General features: G+C 43.3%; 2 protein-coding genes across 2 annotated transcripts in view; one reads left to right on the top strand and one right to left on the bottom strand.

Annotated features, from left to right (window-relative positions):
• Nucleotides 1–20,000, top strand: part of prdm6 (PR domain containing 6) — a 192,854-nt gene that overhangs the window by 135,349 nt on the left and 37,505 nt on the right. The gene's annotated exons all lie outside the window — the stretch shown is intronic.
• On the bottom strand, nucleotides 9,265–12,221 carry LOC140359038 (uncharacterized). Its single transcript, XM_072443912.1, has one exon. It carries the CDS (start codon nucleotides 12,197–12,199, stop codon nucleotides 9,350–9,352), a length of 2,850 nt encoding a protein of 949 aa, XP_072300013.1. The 5' UTR covers nucleotides 12,200–12,221; the 3' UTR covers nucleotides 9,265–9,349.

Consider the following 20,000-nt stretch of genomic DNA (forward strand, 5'->3'; position numbering starts at 1 on the left):
TGAATATAAAGTACATAAATATAAAGTACATGATATAAAGTACATAAATATAAAGTACATGAATATAAAGTACATGAATATAAAGTACATGAATATAAAGTACATGAATATAAAGTACATAAATGTAAAGTACATGAATATAAAGTACATAAATATAAAGTACATAAATATAAAGTACATGAATATAAAGTACATGAATATAAAGTACATGAATATAAAGTACATAAATATAAAGTACATGAATATAAAGTACATGAATATAAAGTACATAAATGTAAAGTACATGAATATAAAGTACATAAAATGAATATAAAGTACATAAAGTAAAAATTACATGAATATAAAGTACATAAATATAAAGTACATAATATAAAGTACATGAATATAAAGTACATGAATATAAAGTACATGAATATAAAGTACATAAATGTAAAGTACATGAATATAAAGTACATGAATATAAAGTACATGAATATAAAGTACATGAATATAAAGTACATAAATGATAAAGTACATGAATATAAAGTACATAAATATAAAGTACATAAATATAAAGTACATGAATATAAAGTACATGAATATAAAGTACATGAATATAAAGTACATGAATATAAAGTACATGAATATAAAGTACATGAATATAAAGTACATAAATGTAAAGTACATGAATATAAAGTACATAAATATAAAGTACATGAATATAAAGTACATGAATATAAAGTACATGAATATAAAGTACATGAATATAAAGTACATAAATATAAAGTACATGAATATAAAGTACATGAATATAAAGTACATGAATATAAAGTACATGAATATAAAGTACATGAATATAAAGTACATAAATATAAAGTACATGAATATAAAGTACATGAATATAAAGTACATGAATATAAAGTACATAAATATAAAGTACATGAATATAAAGTACATGAATATAAAGTACATAAATATAAAGTACATGAATATAAAGTACATGAATATAAAGTACATAAATATAAAGTACATGAATATAAAGTACATGAATATAAAGTACATAAATATAAAGTACATGAATATAAAGTACATAAATATAAAGTACATGAATATAAAGTACATGAATATAAAGTACATGAATATAAAGTACATAAATATAAAGTACATGAATATAAAGTACATAAATATAAAGTACATGAATATAAAGTACATGAATATAAAGTACATGAATATAAAGTACATGAATATAAAGTACATGAATATAAAGTACATAAATGTAAAGTACATGAATATAAAGTACATAAATATAAAGTACATAAATGTAAAGTACATGAAAATAAAGTACATGAATATAAAGTACATAAATATAAAGTACATGAATATAAAGTACATGAATATAAAGTACATGAATATAAAGTACATAAATGTAAAGTACATGAATATAAAGTACATAAATATAAAGTACATAAATGTAAAGTACATGAAAATAAAGTACATGAATATAAAGTACATAAATATAAAGTACATGAATATAAAGTACATAAATATAAAGTACATGAATATAAAGTACATAAATATAAAGTACATGAATATAAAGTACATGAATATAAAGTACATGAATATAAAGTACATGAATATAAAGTACATAAATATAAAGTACATGAATATAAAGTACATGAATATAAAGTACATAAATATAAAGTACATGAATATAAAGTACATGAATATAAAGTACATGAATATAAAGTACATGAATATAAAGTACATGAATATAAAGTACATAAATGTAAAGTACATGAAAATAAAGTACATAAATATAAAGTACATGAATATAAAGTACATAAATATAAAGTACATGAATATAAAGTACATGAATATAAAGTACATAAATGTAAAGTACATGAAAATAAAGTACATAAACATAAATACATGAATATAAAGTACATGAATATAAAGTACATAAATATAAAGTACATGAATATAAAGTACATAAATATAAAGTACATAAATATAAAGTACATGAATATAAAGTACATGAATATAAAGTACATGAATATAAAGTACATAAACATAAATACATGAATATAAAGTACATGAATATAAAGTACATAAATATAAAGTACATAAATATAAAGTACATAAATATAAAGTACATGAATATAAAGTACATGAATATAAAGTACATGAATATAAAGTACATGAATATAAAGTACATAAATATAAAGTACATAAATATAAAGTACATGAATATAAAGTACATGAATATAAAGTACATGAATATAAAGTACATAAATATAAAGTACATAAACATAAATACATGAATATAAAGTACATAAATATAAAGTACATGAATATAAAGTACATAAATATAAAGTACATGAATATAAAGTACATAAATATAAAGTACATAAATATAAAGTACATAAATATAAAGTACATAAATATAAAGTACATAAATATAAAGTACATGAATATAAAGTACATGAATATAAAGTACATGAATATAAAGTACATAAATATAAAGTACATAAACATAAATACATGAATATAAAGTACATAAATATAAAGTACATGAATATAAAGTACATAAATATAAAGTACATGAATATAAAGTACATAAATATAAAGTACATAAATATAAAGTACATAAACATAAATACATGAATATAAAGTACATGAATATAAAGTACATAAATATAAAGTACATGAATATAAAGTACATAAATATAAAGTACATGAATATAAAGTACATGAATATAAAGTACATAAATATAAAGTACATAAATATAAAGTACATGAATATAAAGTACATAAATATAAAGTACATGAATATAAAGTACATGAATATAAAGTACATGAATATAAAGTACATAAATATAAAGTACATGAATATAAAGTACATGAATATAAAGTACATGAATATAAAGTACATGAATATAAAGTACATGAATATAGAGTAAATAAACTCACCTGCTCTCGTCCTGTGCAGAATAAACCAGGCGCGTCTCTTGTTTTAATTGTACTAAACTATGCAGCGTTTCCTGGTCACATTTCTTCTCTGAAAAGGGCGTGGCACCATCACATGTCAGCTGCTGTATCCGTGACACTTTCGTCTGGCAAAGGACCAATCAAAACATGTCAGAGTTTATTCTGGCTTCATTTCAGAATATTTGAGATTTTACAGGAAGCGACACATCATGTGACTTTAACGAGCGCCGTCTAATTCTACCTTTAACGAAGTGAAATGACTCAGTGTTTTGTGAAACAGAAATGTATTTAGAGTACTTTCATGTGAGTACTCTGAAGCGTCTGTACGGGAGTATTTAGAGTACTTTCATGTGAGTACTCTGAAGCGTCTGTACGGGAGTATTTAGAGTACTTTCATGTGAGTACTCTGAAGCGTCTGCACGGGAGTATTTAGAGTACTTTCATGTGAGTACTCTGAAGCGTCTGTACGGGAGTATTTAGAGTACTTTCATGTGAGTACTCTGAAGCGTCTGCACGGGAGTATTTAGAGTACTTTCATGTGAGTACTCTGAAGCGTCTGCACGGGAGTATTCAGAGTACTTTCATGTGAGTACTCTGAAGCGTCTGTACGGGAGTATTCAGAGTACTTTCATGTGAGTACTCTGAAGCGTCTGTACGGGAGTATTTAGAGTACTTTCATGTGAGTACTCTGAAGCGTCTGTACGGGAGTATTTAGAGTACTTTCATGTGAGTACTCTGAAGCGTCTGTACGGGAGTATTTAGAGTACTTTCATGTGAGTACTCTGAAGCGTCTGTACGGGAGTATTTAGAGTACTTTCATGTGAGTACTCTGAAGCGTCTGTACGGGAGTATTTAGAGTACTTTCATGTGAGTACTCTGAAGCGTCTGCACGGGAGTATTTAGAGTACTTTCATGTGAGTACTCTGAAGCGTCTGTACGGGAGTATTTAGAGTACTTTCATGTGAGTACTCTGAAGCGTCTGTACGGGAGTATTTAGAGTACTTTCATGTGAGTACTCTGAAGCGTCTGTACGGGAGTATTTAGAGTACTTTCATGTGAGTACTCTGAAGCGTCTGCACGGGAGTATTTAGAGTACTTTCATGTGAGTACTCTGAAGCGTCTGCACGGGAGTATTTAGAGTACTTTCATGTGAGTACTCTGAAGCGTCTGCACGGGAGTATTTAGAGTACTTTCATGTGAGTACTCTGAAGCGTCTGTACGGGAGTATTTAGAGTACTTTCATGTGAGTACTCTGAAGCGTCTGTACGGGAGTATTTAGAGTACTTTCATGTGAGTACTCTGAAGCGTCTGTACGGGAGTATTTAGAGTACTTTCATGTGAGTACTCTGAAGCGTCTGTACGGGAGTATTTAGAGTACTTTCATGTGAGTACTCTGAAGCGTCTGTAAGGGAGTATTTAGAGTACTTTCATGTGAGTACTCTGAAGCGTCTGTACGGGAGTATTTAGAGTACTTTCATGTGAGTACTCTGAAGCGTCTGCACGGGAGTATTTAGAGTACTTTCATGTGAGTACTCTGAAGCGTCTGCACGGGAGTATTTAGAGTACTTTCATGTGAGTACTCTGAAGCGTCTGCACGGGAGTATTTAGAGTACTTTCATGTGAGTACTCTGAAGCGTCTGCACGGGAGTATTTAGAGTACTTTCATGTGAGTACTCTGGAGCGTCTGCACGGGAGTATTTAGAGTACTTTCATGTGAGTACTCTGAAGCGTCTGCACGGGAGTATTTAGAGTACTTTCATGTGAGTACTCTGAAGCGTCTGTACGGGAGTATTTAGAGTACTTTCATGTGAGTACTCTGAAGCGTCTGTACGGGAGTATTTAGAGTACTTTCATGTGAGTACTCTGAAGCGTCTGTACGGGAGTATTTAGAGTACTTTCATGTGAGTACTCTGAAGCGTCTGTACGGGAGTATTTAGAGTACTTTCATGTGAGTACTCTGAAGCGTCTGTACGGGAGTATTTAGAGTACTTTCATGTGAGTACTCTGAAGCGTCTGTACGGGAGTATTTAGAGTACTTTCATGTGAGTACTCTGAAGCGTCTGTACGGGAGTATTTAGAGTACTTTCATGTGAGTACTCTGAAGCGTCTGTACGGGAGTATTTAGAGTACTTTCATGTGAGTACTCTGAAGCGTCTGTACGGGAGTATTTAGAGTACTTTCATGTGAGTACTCTGAAGCGTCTGTACGGGAGTATTTAGAGTACTTTCATGTGAGTACTCTGAAGCGTCTGTACGGGAGTATTTAGAGTACTTTCATGTGAGTACTCTGAAGCGTCTGTACGGGAGTATTTAGAGTACTTTCATGTGAGTACGTAGTATGTGGAAGTGACAGATGATTTGGAATAAAAACTTTGAATCTGGGATTTTAATGTTTATAAAATGTCATAAGAACAGAATAAATCGGTTATTTTTTTATTTTTTATATAAAAGTTTTTATATTAAGAGTGTTTTTTTAAAGTTTTTTTATAAATTATCAGTTTTTTATTATTTACTTCTGTATCTACTTTTTGTTGCAACACTGGAATGACCCCATGGCGGGACAAATAAAGGCTTATCTTATTTTATCTTATTTTATCTTAAGGAATAAGCCCTTTTGCCATTTGACCATTGAAATAAAAGTATAACGATAACTATAAATATAGCCGCAAGCGGCAATGATCGGCCCTCGCTACGCCGCCGCCACGCCGCAAGAGGAGGGGGCGCTAACGCGCCCCAATGGTCCTTTTATTACGCCTACTGCTGAATCTGTGACGCTGTCACATCTTCTCCCCTTTGTTTTACATCAAAAAGCAATTTTATTTTGAATTCTTGGCAAAATGTGCAGCTTTGCCGCACAGACACCGTGACTCTTAGAATAAAAATGTGAATAACTTTTGATGGTCCTGAAGATGAGTCTCACCACATTTCAGGTTTATAGGGCTAATGCCCTGAGGGGGAGGAGTTTGTGAAAGTATAAAGTGTAAACATGTTCTGGCGATTTCCCCATTGGAATAACATGAAAGGTTTCGGTCATCGTTACGGCAACGCCATAACAATTATGACATGGGTCTCATTGACTTTTTTGATGGGGATGTCAAAATTGAGTTGTGTGTCAAATTTCATATAATTTCGCAAAACTAAACATTTAACCTCCATATAAAATCTGTAGGGGGCGCTGTGGCGCCAAATGAATTTATTTCATTTCAAGTAGGGTTAGGGCAAAGAGTTTAACAACTGATTCTAATTTGACGCAATTCGGACTTTATCTGCGCAAACGGCAGAAATGTTAAATTTGGGAGATTTCTGAAATTCTTGCTACAGTTTGCGGCTTCGCCGCACAGAGACCGTGACAGGTATCAATGTAATTTGGATAACTTTTGATGTCCCACTCCTCAGTAGCATTTTCACCAAATTTCAGCTTTTTAGAGCCAACGCCCTGGGAGGAGTTCGTAAAAGTACGACGTTTGGAAAAACTCCGAAGTCATGTTTAGCCATTTTTGAAGCAATATGGCCGACATTTGGTTGGGCGGACGGCGTTGCCGTAATAATATTTTTTACTTCTCTTGTCACCATCTACCTCTGCGCCAAATTTCATGATTCTACGATCAGATTTTTTTGGGGTCATTTCCCATCTCTCAATGCATTTTTGGTACATTTGGGGGCGCTGACGCGCACATTTTTTTATTTTAGAAAAGGGAAATAGCCAGAATGTAGAGGCACGATTTTTAGAGGTGTGAACATTTTTGTGACTTTTCGTCAATGTCACTGGGTGAAAAATAGGGGGGTTGGTCCCGAGAAGAAGAAGAAAGAAAGAATAATATTCCGATACGAAAACAATGTTTCCCATTTTCCAAATATCATAAACTATACATTTTCGGAAAGCGCTCGCGCTTTCCTACCTCATGGTGTGGGTCCCTGGTCACTGACGGGTACTTTGTGTTTTTGGCCCTCTTTACAGTAATAATGTTCATTTTTTGCATTACATGCTTATATGCACGGAACATGCAAGAGATGGGGAACGTATTCGTGAGCTACTTAGGGCAAATGAGTGCTTTATATGGTCGTTCGCGGTCGTCATCTCAATGTAAAGTGCTCGTTTAGTGCGCACTTTTGCACGGGCTTCGCCCGTTTACAACGGTAATGTTCCATACTAATTAGTATGCACGGGGCGTGCATGAGTGGAGGAGTGCGTTAGTGAGTGTTTGAAAGTGGGCGAGCGCTTCGCGCTCGATTTCGTGCGCACTACGTGCGCACTTTCGCAGCCGTGCTTCGCACGGCCTTACGAGATTAATAAGCCTCTCGCCAGCTTGTGGCGCTCGGGCCTAAATATATAAATATACAAATATATAAATATACAAATATTTATATAGAATCAGAATCAGAAAAAGTTTATTCTCATTTTCACAGATTCACAAACATGAAACAACAAATATAAGTCAGAGAGAAACAATTAAAATCTACAATAGATAAAAATATAAACGACAATAGGCTCAATATGTACACACTTTTACAGTATACATACATTAATATACATATATATATATATATATATTTGCAGCAGGATCGTTCATTATCAAACACAATCATCGTGACACGTTTCACATTTTCAAGACGAGTTTACAAAGTTTTTTTACAGTAAAAACAGTTGCATTTTTATATTGTCTGTTTTTATTCTGTTTCTTTTCTTATTTTGACAAAAACAACGCTTCAACTGTAAATTTAACCCTTTTATATCTAAAACACATTATTTTCAGAGGCTTTTGGACTTTGATATTGTGACATAATCTGACCTTTAGTTTATGACCTAAAGGTTTATTATAGAAGAGCATGAAAAGGGAAAGACATTCAGCAAAGGATCATGTGACTGAACTCAAACTAAGACTGAAGTATTTCTTTAACGTCCGGATCACGTCTGACGGACTGAAACGTCTCTTTTAGTCAAAACCAGAAACTACAAACTTAATCCACTGGACTCTGGACAGATCTGGACTCTGGACAGATCTGGACTCTGGACAGATCTGGACTCTGGACTGACCTGGACTCTGGACTGACCAGGACTCTGGACAGACCTGGACTCTGGACAGATCTGGACTCTGGACTGACCTGGACTCTGGACAGACCTGGACTCTGGACAGATCTGGACTCTGGACTGATCTGGACTCTGGACAGATCTGGACTCTGGACTGACCTGGACTCTGGACAGACCTGGACTCTGGACAGACCTGGACTCTGGACAGATCTGAACTCTGGACTGACCTGGACTCTGGACAGACCTGGACTCTGGACAGACCTGGACTCTGGACAGACCTGGACTCTGGACAGATCTGGTCTCTGGACAGACCTGGACTCTGGACAGACCTGGACTCTGGACAGATCTGGTCTCTGGACAGACCTGGACTCTGGACAGATCTGGACTCTGGACTGACCTGGACTCTCAGATAAAGGTCTTGAACTGAGCGTCTGACATTCGTCCTTCGTGTCTTCGTTCATTGTCTTTTCCAAACCTCCTGGACTCTCTTTCCTCTGTGTCCAGAACCAACATGTTCTTCTGATCTGACCCAGACGACACCTAGAACCACCACACATGTCACATGGTGCTGGTCACATGATGGTGCTGGCCACATGATGGTGCTGGTCACATGATGCTGGTCACATGATGTTGGTCACATGATGGTTCCGGTCACATGATGCCGGTCACATGATGCTGGTCACATGATGCTGGTCACATGGTGCTGGTCACATGATGGTGCTGGCCACATGATGGTGCTGGTCACATGATGCCGGTCACATGATGTTGGTCACATGATGCTGGTCACATGATGCTGGTCACATGATGGTGCTGGCCACATGATGGTGCTGGTCACATGATGCTGGTCACATGATGTTGGTCACATGATGGTTTCGGTCACATGATGCCGGTCACATGATGCTGGTCACATGATGCTGGTCACATGGTGCTGGTCACATGATGGTGCTGGCCACATGATGGTGCTGGTCACATGATGCCGGTCACATGATGTTGGTCACATGATGGTGCTGGTCACATGATGGTTCCGGTCACATGATGCTGGTCACATGATGCCGGTCACATGATGCCGGTCACATGATGCTGGTCACATGATGTTGGTCACATGATGGTGCTGGTCACATGATGGTTCCGGTCACATGATGCTGGTCACATGATGCTGGTCACATGATGCTGGTCACATGATGTTGGTCACATGATGGTGCTGGTCACATGATGGTTCCGGTCACATGATGCTGGTCACATGATGCTGGTCACATGATGCCGGTCACATGATGCTGGTCACATGATGTTGGTCACATGATGGTGCTGGTCACATGATGGTTCCGGTCACATGATGCTGGTCACATGATGCCGGTCACAGGATGGCGCAGGCCTTGTTGTCCACGCCTCTGTCCACTCGGTCCCTGATCCACAGCTGGACCTCCTCCTCGTGTCGCTGCTGGAGAAGCACGAGTTCTCGCTGCAGCTGCTCGTGCTGCTCGTGCTGCTCGTTCTTCTCGTTGACGCTGAAGCGCTTCTGCAGTTTCTTCGTCTCCTTCCTCTGCTTCTCTTCCAGAAGGTCAAAGTTGTGTTTGTGCATTTTGCTTTGGCTGATCTGGAGTAACCTGAAGTCCTTGTTGAGGCGGTCACTCTCTTTGGCCTTGACCGCCGCGTACTTCTCCTGGAACTGGTTGGACGTGGCGGCTTGTCTCCTGGCCTCGGACTCCTGCCGCTGCTTGAGCCGGTCCAGCTCCAGGCGATATTGCTCCAGCAGATGTTCCTCCTGCTGCTTCCGTTGCGCCTCGTCGCTCCGCCGTTTGGCCTCGTTCTCCTCGTACTCCAGTCGCTTCTGCTCGTACCGTTGCTGAAGCTCCTCGTGCTGTTGGCGTTGGTCTAGACGCCGCCGCCGGTCCTCCTCGAACCGTTTCTCCCACCACTCCCTTTGCTCCCTCTCGTGAGCTTCCATCTCCTTACGTAACTCGTCCAACGTGACTGTCATCATCATCACTCTGGGAAGAGCCGTTTCCTTGGGGTCGGACTGGAGCTGTCTCTTTATAGTTTCGTACTTTTGTCTCAGGACTTCTCTCTGTTCCTCCTCCTCCAGCTTTCTTGTCTCTTCCTCTTGTTCCCTCATTTCCTTCTCCTCCTCTCTCCTTTGTTCCTCTCTTTTGTAGCTCTCCTCTATTTCCGTGAGATCTTCTGTATTTTGCTGGATTTTTTCTGGCATTTGAGACGTTCTCTCTTGCACCACTCGGAGATCCTGACTAAGTTTCAGTTTGAGTTTGTTTCTTAGTCTCGTCATCTCTGGCTCTTTTTCTTCTAGTATTTTCTCTGTCTCCTTCTTGATGGCCTTTTCTGCCTCTTCGAACATCTCTGACGTGTAGTGGCCTCCTTCGTTGTCTCTCACCATCGTGTCGATCTTGTGGATCAGTTCTTTGACCTGTTCTCGATTCCCTGGATCGTTGTTGTTGAAAACGTGATATCGTCCTCCACATTCGCTGATCACTCTCTTGACAAAGCTGTCCTCCCCGAGGTAACTCTCAATCGTGGTGTTTGTCAGAGCGTCTCCTTTTGTGAGAAGAACCAGGATGAAGTTCTCAGATCCTTCTCCAAAGAAGTCTCTGATTAGCTGAACAGTTTCTTGCTCCTCTTTTGTGAAGCGTCCGATTTGCAGCACCATTAAAAAGGCGTGAGGCCCAGGAGCTAACAGGCTAATGCACTTCACCAGCTCCTGTTGGACCTGAGTGTTTGTTAAAGCTGTGTCGAACAAACCGGGCGTGTCCACTATCTCTATTGGCCGTCCTTCGACTGTTCCTTCTGCTTTTATGCACAACCTGGTCACGGAATTTTGAGATAATTTGGAGGGAAACCCATTTCGTCCTAAAATGGTGTTTCCTGTGGCGCTTTTGCCACAGCCGGTCTTCCCGACCATCACCACTCTCAGAGTCCTGAGCAGAGACGGCGCTGGCGAGGGGAACATCTCTTTTGTCATGGACTTCCCTCTGCTCATGTTCCCCACCATTCTCAGCAGCTCTGGGACCTGTTTCTTGTCGTTAATGTTCAGTATGAAATAACGTCCAGCACAAGTGCGACACAGAGCTTGTATTTCCGTGTTGTACTGGACGTAGTTTCTGACGGCTGCTGCGTCGCTTTCCGAGTCCACTGTGAACAGGACCAGGGTTAGAGCGTTAACGTGGGGCCCACAGGAGCTTTGGAGAGCGTCTAACTCCAGTTTGTCCTCCATGCTGCTGGGTCCGACCGGCAGGACCAGGGCAAAGGCGTGGACGCCCTCTGGATGACAGGCCGAGACCACCTCAAACGCTTCACTTTTTGCAGCGTTCACGGGCTTTCTGCACAAAGCTGGAAGATCTAAAATGGAAACTCGACTGCCACATATCATGTTTGCGTCCTCCTCTGATGAATCTGACAGTTTTGGTTGCAGAATGGCGTGATATACCATTGTTTTCCAGTCTGAGAACCTTCCACAAACAGCAATATTTAGAGGCTGGTTATGATTTTTGATGGAAAAAGGCTCGACATAGATCTTGGGTTTGAAGCGACGAGGAGCTTCAGCCTTCTGAATGCTCTGGGCGTTGGCTGAAGCTCCTTCAAACACTGGTAGATGTTTCTCCGCTGGTGGATTGGATGGATTGGTTGGACTGTCGTTGGGTGTGGCTGGAGGAGTTTGACGTTCCTGAAGCTTCGGGACTGGCTGAGGTTGAACTGGAAAGTGAAGTACTGGTGCTGAGTTGAGGCTCAGGTGCTGGCCGCGGTTTTGGTTCACGATGTCTTCAGATTTCTGAATCAGCTCTTGGATGTTGTGCACCGGCCGTCGTTTGACGTTCATGTTTACTCTGTGGTGCCGTTGGCTGCACTTCCTGATCAGACTTTGCACGGACGTGTTCACGCTGCCGCCGTCCTGCGTGATCACCACCAGCGAGAACTGAAAGGCGTCTTTGTCAAAAAAGCTCAGGATGAAGTCGCACGTTCTTCCGTCTGACTCGGTGAAGTCGTCCGGGTCGACGAGCAGCAGGAATGCGTTCGGACCCGGAGGACAGCTCGCCACGCACTCTTTGATCTCGTGTTTGACTCTCTCAGCGTTCTGCCAGTGCTTCGTCTTGAAGAGGATGAACGGCGTCCGCTTCCAAATCCCCCGAACACAAGACTTGCTTTTGGTTTGATCCGACGGGTTTTTCCCTGAGATAAAGTTGGCCAAAGTGGTCATGTCTCTGAAGCTTTTCCCGAACATGGCGATCCGCAGCTCGGACGCTGAGAACCAAACGCAAAGATTCAGTTTCACGTCACATGATGCTCACGTTACAGTCTCAACTCTTCAACAATCGATACAAAAAGCACAGGATGAAACTCTAAACACTGGACCTGCTGCTTCAAGCTTCTTCTTATATAATGTCTGAATCTGTCCTTGTAAAACCTGCGACAAAGCGCCTGGACGTTCAGGTTGAAACATATGGATTTATCCAGCGTTTCATGAACATCTTTCACTTCAAACTCAGACTGTGACATCTTTATGATCAGATGAGATGGAATCAATGCAAGTGATCAATACAATCAGCTTTAAACAGTTCATCGTTACACGACATCGTGTGACCCTCACCGTATGAGGCGGCCATTCCTCTGGTCACACCACCAAAGGCTGGAAATGACACAGAAGATTATTATTAGTTCATTAACACTTAATTTATGAATGAACTTGTGACTGTATATGTATATATACTGAATTTCCCATAAAGCTTACTAAAAAATGATTTAAAACTTGATTATGGTTATTTTATCAACGTCTGCCTTTCATTCCAGATTAGAAGTATTTAAAACGTTTATCAACGTTTTAAATACTTGATCAAGCAATTAAAGGGAGAATATTTAGGACTAAAGTGATTTAATAACGTCTCTGTTTAGTCCAGACGAACATGAACTTTAGGGAAATATCATCATTATCGTTGCAACTCCAGATCAAAGAAGAGAAGCTTTATTTGTCCCACAGAAGTATAATAATAAAATACAGATGAAGAGAAACACTCTTAATAACTCTGAATAACTCTTAATAACTCTTAATAACTCTTAATAATAATAACAATGATAACGCTCTTATTTATGGACAGAGAATGTTGCACCAGGATGATTGACATTATGTCACAGTTTTGCACATGAATATGACTTTCAGCCTGATTTAACCTGCTTCACTGTCACCAGCAGAACAACAAACCACTGCATTTAAGACTCAACATACTTTACAAACTAAATATAATAATGATCTTATCTTCATTAAATCAACTGACCCAAACTGACCCCATGTGACCCATGAGGCCAAACTGACCCCATGAGGCCAAACTGACCCCATGAGGCCAACTGACCCCATGTGACCCATGAGGCCAAACTGACCCCATGAGGCCAAACTGACCCCATGAGGCCAACTGACCCCATGAGGCCAAACTGACCCCATGAGGCCAAACTGACCCCATGAGGCCAACTGACCCCATGAGGCCAAACTGACCCCATGAGGCCAACTGACCCCATGTGACCCATGAGGCCAAACTGACCCCATGAGGCCAAACTGACCCCATGTGACCCATGAGGCCAAACTGACCCCATGAGGCCAACTGACCCCATGTGACCCATGAGGCCAAAGCGGGTCAAACGCCGTAAACACGACTTCAGCACAAAAACAAATCTGTTTTAAAGAAAGTCTGAACTCACCTGGATCCGTCTCGTCTGAGTTTCTCTGTCGTGTGGAAAAATCAACTCAAACTCGCTCAGACTCAAAGGAGGCGTGGCTCGTTGACTGGAAACTCCCGCAGAATGTAGCATCGTCATGGCAACGGCGACAGTCCTCAAGGGTTTAGTCCATGAACCAGTGTGTTTCCTGTCGGAGCTCGTGTCGTGCAGTTTGTGAGTCTGAACTCAAAACACCAGAAAAACCAGCTCCACTCGTCCGTGACAACGCCGTGACAACGCCGTGACAACGCCGTGACAACGCCGTGACAACGCCGTGACAACGCCGTGACAACGCGGTGACAGCTGTGGAATGGGCATTTCAGATATTTGCAGCAGGATCATTAATTATCGAACACAATAAACATCGTGACACGTTTCCTGTCGTTTCCCGTCACCACGTTTTTGTCGCTTACGAGAAGAAGAGTTCACAAAGTGTTTTTACACCTTCTGTACAGAAGCTCATTGTATTCAACAAATATTTGTAATTATGAGATTTTTTTTTTTTTTGCCTCTCCTGTCATCACCGCTCTCTCACCTGGAGAAGCCTGACAGCTCATGCAGTGTGGGACCTGCAGTGTGGGACCTGCAGTGTGGGACCTGCAGTGTGGGACCTGCAGTGTGAGGGACCTGCAGTGTGGGACCTGCAGTGTGAGGGACCTGCAGTGTGGGACCTGCAGTGTGAGGGACCTGCAGTGTGGGGGCCCTGCAGTGTGGGACCTGCAGTGTGGGACCTGCAGTGTGGGACCTGCAGTGTGGGAGCTGCAGTGTGAGGGACCTGCAGTGTGGGACCTGCAGTGTGGGACCTGCAGTGTGAGGGACCTGCAGTGTGGGACCTGCAGTGTGAGGGACCTGCAGTGTGGGACCTGCAGTGTGAGGGACCTGCAGTGTGGGACCTGCAGTGTGAGGGACCTGCAGTGTGGGGGCCCTGCAGTGTGGGACCTGCAGTGTGGGACCTGCAGTGTGGGGGACCTGCAGTGTGGGACCTGCAGTGTGAGGGACCTGCAGTGTGGGGGACCTGCAGTGTGGGACCTGCAGTGTGGGACCTGCAGTGTGAGGGACCTGCAGTGTGGGACCTGCAGTGTGAGGGACCTGCAGTGTGGGGGCCCTGCAGTGTGGGACCTGCAGTGTGGGACCTGCAGTGTGAGGGACCTGCAGTGTGGGACCTGCAGTGTGGGACCTGCAGTGTGAGGGACCTGCAGTGTGGGACCTGCAGTGTGAGGGACCTGCAGTGTGGGGGCCCTGCAGTGTGGGACCTGCAGTGTGAGGGACCTGCAGTGTGGGACCTGCAGTGTGGGGGCCCTGCAGTGCGGGGGACCTGCAGTGTGGGGGACCTGCAGTGTGGGACCTGCAGTGTGAGGGACCTGCAGTGTGAGGGACCTGCAGTGTGGGACCTGCAGTGTGAGGGACCTGCAGTGCGGGGGACCTGCAGTGTGGGGGCCCTGCAGTGTGGGACCTGCAGTGTGAGGGACCTGCAGTGTGGGACCTGCAGTGTGGGACCTGCAGTGTGAGGGACCTGCAGTGTGGGACCTGCAGTGTGAGGGACCTGCAGTGTGGGGGCCCTGCAGTGTGGGACCTGCAGTGTGAGGGACCTGCAGTGTGGGACCTGCAGTGTGGGGGCCCTGCAGTGCGGGGGACCTGCAGTGTGGGGGACCTGCAGTGTGGGACCTGCAGTGTGAGGGACCTGCAGTGTGAGGGACCTGCAGTGTGGGACCTGCAGTGTGGGACCTGCAGTGTGGGGGCCCTGCAGTGTGGGACCTGCAGTGTGGGGGACCTGCAGTGTGAGGGCCCTGCAGTGTGGGACCTGCAGTGTGAGGGACCTGCAGTGTGGGGGACCTGCAGTGTGAGGGACCTGCAGTGTGGGGGACCTGCAGTGTGAGGGACCTGCAGTGTGGGGACCTGCAGTGTGAGGGACCTGCAGTGTGGGGGACCTGCAGTGTGAGGGACCTGCAGTGTGGGGGACCTGCAGTGTGGGGGCCCTGCAGTGTGGGACCTGCAGTGTGGGACCTGCAGTGTGGGGGACCTGCAGTGTGAGGGACCTGCAGTGTGAGGGACCTGCAGTGTGGGGGACCTGCAGTGTGAGGGACCTGCAGTGTGGGACCTGCAGTGTGGGACCTGCAGTGTGAGGGACCTGCAGTGTGAGGGACCTGCAGTGTGGGACCTGCAGTGTGAGGGACCTGCAGTGTGGGGACCTGCAGTGTGAGGGACCTGCAGTGTTGGGACTGGAGCAGGACTTTGTGGAACCTCCTCCTCATCAACGCAGAAGACCAAGGAGAGGCCACGCCCCCCTCACCAGTGAACATCCAGGGATGGGACAGGCCACGCCCCCCTCACCAGTGAACATCCAGGGACGGGACAGGCCACGCCCCCCTCACCAGTGAACATCCAGGGACGGGACAGGCCACGCCCCCCTCACCAGTGAACATCCAGGGACGGGACATTGAGAGAGTGACTCATACAAGGACCTGGTGTTTCATCTGAACCACAAACTGGACTCATAACACAGACTGAACAGGAAGAGCCAGAGTCGGCTCCACCTCCTGAGGAGACTCAGGTCTTTTGGAGTGACAGGGCCGCTCCTGACAGGGCCGCTCCTGACAGGGCCGCTCCTGACAGGGCCGCTCCTGAAGACCTTCTCTGACTCTGTGGTCAGCTCCTGGACCTCACAGAGCGGTCAGGCTTCTCCAGGAGAGAGAGCGGTTCAGATGACGGCAACAAAAAAATATATATATATATTTTTAGAGTTTCCAGACTTCTGTTTTTATTTTTTTTGTTCCTTTTCTTATTTTGACAAACTCGTGTGTAAAAAGAACGTCTTCGTCCTGAACCCTTCGACTGCAGATTTACAACCGTTTCATGTTTAAAAAACGTTATTTTCAGAGGGTTTGGGAGTTTTGAGACGTTGCTACACTGTCTATGATATTGTTTATTTTTGTTTATTTTGTCTATGATATTGTTTATTTTGTCTATGATATTGTTTATTTTGGCGCATAATCTGACCTTTACCCTAGAGGTCATCTCCACATGTCACTCAGTCCTGTCTTCTTCAGAGACCGAACTTGTTCTTTCTTGTTCCTCCAGAGCTCCACGTGAAGGTTCCACTTTCCTCCACAGATCAGGGTCAGGGGTCAGGGTCAGGGGTCAGGGTCAGGGTTCCCTCAGAGTGGTTCAGGGTCAGAGGTCAGGGTTCCCTCAGAGTGGTTCAAGGTCAGAGGTCAGGGTTCCCTCAGAGTGGTTCAAGGTCAGAGGTCAGGGGTCAGGGTTCCCTCAGAGTGGTTCAGGGTCAGGGTTCCCTCAGATCAGCAGAGACAGTGACATCGCCCCCTGGTGGAGCAGACACAACCTTTACGTTCATATCTGCCTCTTTATCCTTCAGTTTAGCCACGCCCCTTCTATGTTTGCATTTGTGTGATGAATAATACCATTTTTTTATGTTTTTGTTGCTTAAATGTCTCTTGTATATATATATATATATATATATATATATATATATATATATATATATATATAATATATATATATATGTATATATGTATATATATATATATATATTATATATATATATGTATATATGTATATATATATATATATATGTATATATGTATATATATATATATATATATATATATATATATATATATATATATATATATATGTATATATGTATATATATATATATATTTTGTTCATGCCGTTTACATTAAAGATGCTCCGTTGCCTTTGGGTGGATTTTGTGGATTTTGCTCGTGTCACAAACCTCTCGATGTTTGATTATTGATTCATATTTTTGGACTAAAGCGGACGACACATAAAGTTTAACACATGAAAGTGACTCATCGTGTCATAAACGTATCAAAAGAGGGTGTGGCCAGGTGTGGATCTGTGTTTTTATTGTATGTTTTTATTAGGATTGTGAGGATTATTATGATTATGGTTATTAGATTATGATTATGACGATACAAATACACTTTCCTTCATGTAAACACCGGCTTCAACTATTGATTATTTCAGTTTATTTCATTATTTCTCTTGAACTTTGAGACTTTTTAAACACATTTTGAACCAAATAAAGGTGTAAATCTGTAAATATTTCTGAATAAAGTGCGTTCTTGACGACGTTTTACTTAAATTACGCCGCAGTCTTTGTCACTAAAAGTCTAAAGTCGATAAATCCGCGTTTGCGTCGCGGTCATTTCAAATCCTCGTTTTTAAAGCTGCAGTCGCTCCATAATCGACGCTTTTCCCGTCGCACGCGGTCAATTTTTCTGTCTGCGGTTGTCCGGGGCCCCTCTCTCTACTCCGGGGCCCCTCTCCCTACTCCAGGGCCCCTCTCTCTACTCCGGGGCCCCGGTCCTCCGGGGTACCTGTCCTCCGGGGACCCTCTCCTCCGGGGCCCCTCTCCTCTGGGGCCCTTCTCTCTCCTCCAAGGCCCCTGTCCTCCGGGGCCCCTCTCCTCCAGGAGCCGGGGAAACGTTTAGCCCCGTCCCCGTGCTGTTTATGGGCATTCATTTTTCTGTCTGCGGTTGTCCGGGGCCCCTCTCCTCCGGGGCCCCTGCCCTCCGGGGCCCTTCGCCTCCGGGGCCCCTCTCCTCCGGGGCCCCTCTCCTCCAGGGCCCCTGCCCTCCGGGGCCCTTCGCCTCCGGGGCCCCTCTCCTCCGGGGCCCCTCTCCTCTGGGGCCCCTCTCTCTCCTCCAAGGCCCCTGTCCTCTGTGGCCCCTGTCCTCCGGGGCCCTTCTCCTCCGGGGCCCCTGTCCTCCGGGGCCCCTCTCCTCTGGGGCCCCTCTCTCTCCTCCGAGGCCCCTGTCCTCCGGGGCCCTTCTCCTCCGGGGCCCCTCTCCTCCGGGGCCCTTCGCCTCCGGGGCCCCTCTCCTCCGGGGCCCCTCTCCTCCGGGGCCCCTCTCCTCCAGGAGCCAGGGAAAACGTTTAGCCTGGTCCCGTCCCCGTGCTGTTTTTGGGGCCCGGGCGGCGTGTTGTTTTAGCACGTTAGCGACTCGTTAGCTGGGACGGCGTTATCGCGGCGGCGTCTGCTCAGCGTCAGGCCTCACACGCCGGCTCCGCGGAGACGGCGAGCTAATCACGGTGGAAAAGCGGCGCTCATTGTGCGCCGCCGCGTCTGCCTTTCATTCCAGATTAGAAGCACAAACGTGTCAAGATCGTTCCGCTCGTCGATAACGCGGACGATTCGAGCGCCGCGAACGCTTCAGGAGCGAATTCAACGAGTCGTTTGAACCGTTTTTAGTCGTTTATAAAGTTTCATTTCTTAAATCAGGGAAAAAACGACAGGAGTTTGAACGTTCTTTGTGTCGTATTTCAGAGGAAACGTTAAAGATTCAAGAAACATTTCGATTTAACGATTCTTCACGATGTGCTTTAGTTTTTAGGATTATATTGTGATGATTGTGATGATATGATTGACAGTGTGATTGACATTGTGATTGACATTGTGATTGACAGTGTGATTGACAGTGTGATTGACATTGTGATTGACAGTGTGATTGACAGTGTGATTGACAGTGTGATTGACAGTGTGATTGACAGTGTGATTGACATTGTGATTGACAGTGTGATTGACACTGTGATTGACAGTGTGATTGACATTGTGATTGACAGTGTGATTGACAGTGTGATTGACAGTGTGATTGACATTGTGATTGACAGTGTGATTGACAGTGTGATTGACAGTGTGATTGACATTGTGATTGACAGTGTGATTGACATTGTGATTGACAGTGTGATTGACAGTGTGATTGACAGTGTGATTGACAGTGTGATTGACAGTGTGATTGACAGTGTGATTGACAGTGTGATTGACATTGTGATTGACAGTGTGATTGACAGTGTGATTGACAGTGTGATTGACAGTGTGATTGACATTGTGATTGACAGTGTGATTGACAGTGTGATTGACAGTGTGATTGACAGTGTGATTGACAGTGTGATTGACAGTGTGATTGACATTGTGATTGACATTGTGATTGACAGTGTGATTGACATTGTGATTGACAGTGTGATTGACAGTGTGATTGACAGTGTGATTGACAGTGTGATTGACATTGTGATTGACAGTGTGATTGACAGTGTGATTGACAGTGTGATTGACATTGTGATTGACAGTGTGATTGACAGTGTGATTGACAGTGTGATTGACAGTGTGATTGACATTGTGATTGACAGTGTGATTGACATTGTGATTGACAGTGTGATTGACAGTGTGATTGACAGTGTGATTGACATTGTGATTGACAGTGTGATTGACAGTGTGATTGACATTGTGATTGACATTGTGATTGACAGTG

The sequence above is a fragment of the Eucyclogobius newberryi genome, unplaced genomic scaffold, assembly GCF_026437365.1.
Source record: "Eucyclogobius newberryi isolate DKJ021-1_F unplaced genomic scaffold, fEucNew1.0.hap1 SCAF_134, whole genome shotgun sequence".
Lineage (NCBI taxonomy): Eukaryota > Metazoa > Chordata > Actinopteri > Gobiiformes > Gobiidae > Eucyclogobius > Eucyclogobius newberryi.

Bases quoted from the DNA above. Each gene is read 5' to 3' on its own strand.
- LOC140359038 (XM_072443912.1), bottom strand. From the start codon at position 12,199: ATGACCACTTTGGCCAACTTTATCTCAGGGAAAAACCCGTCGGATCAA.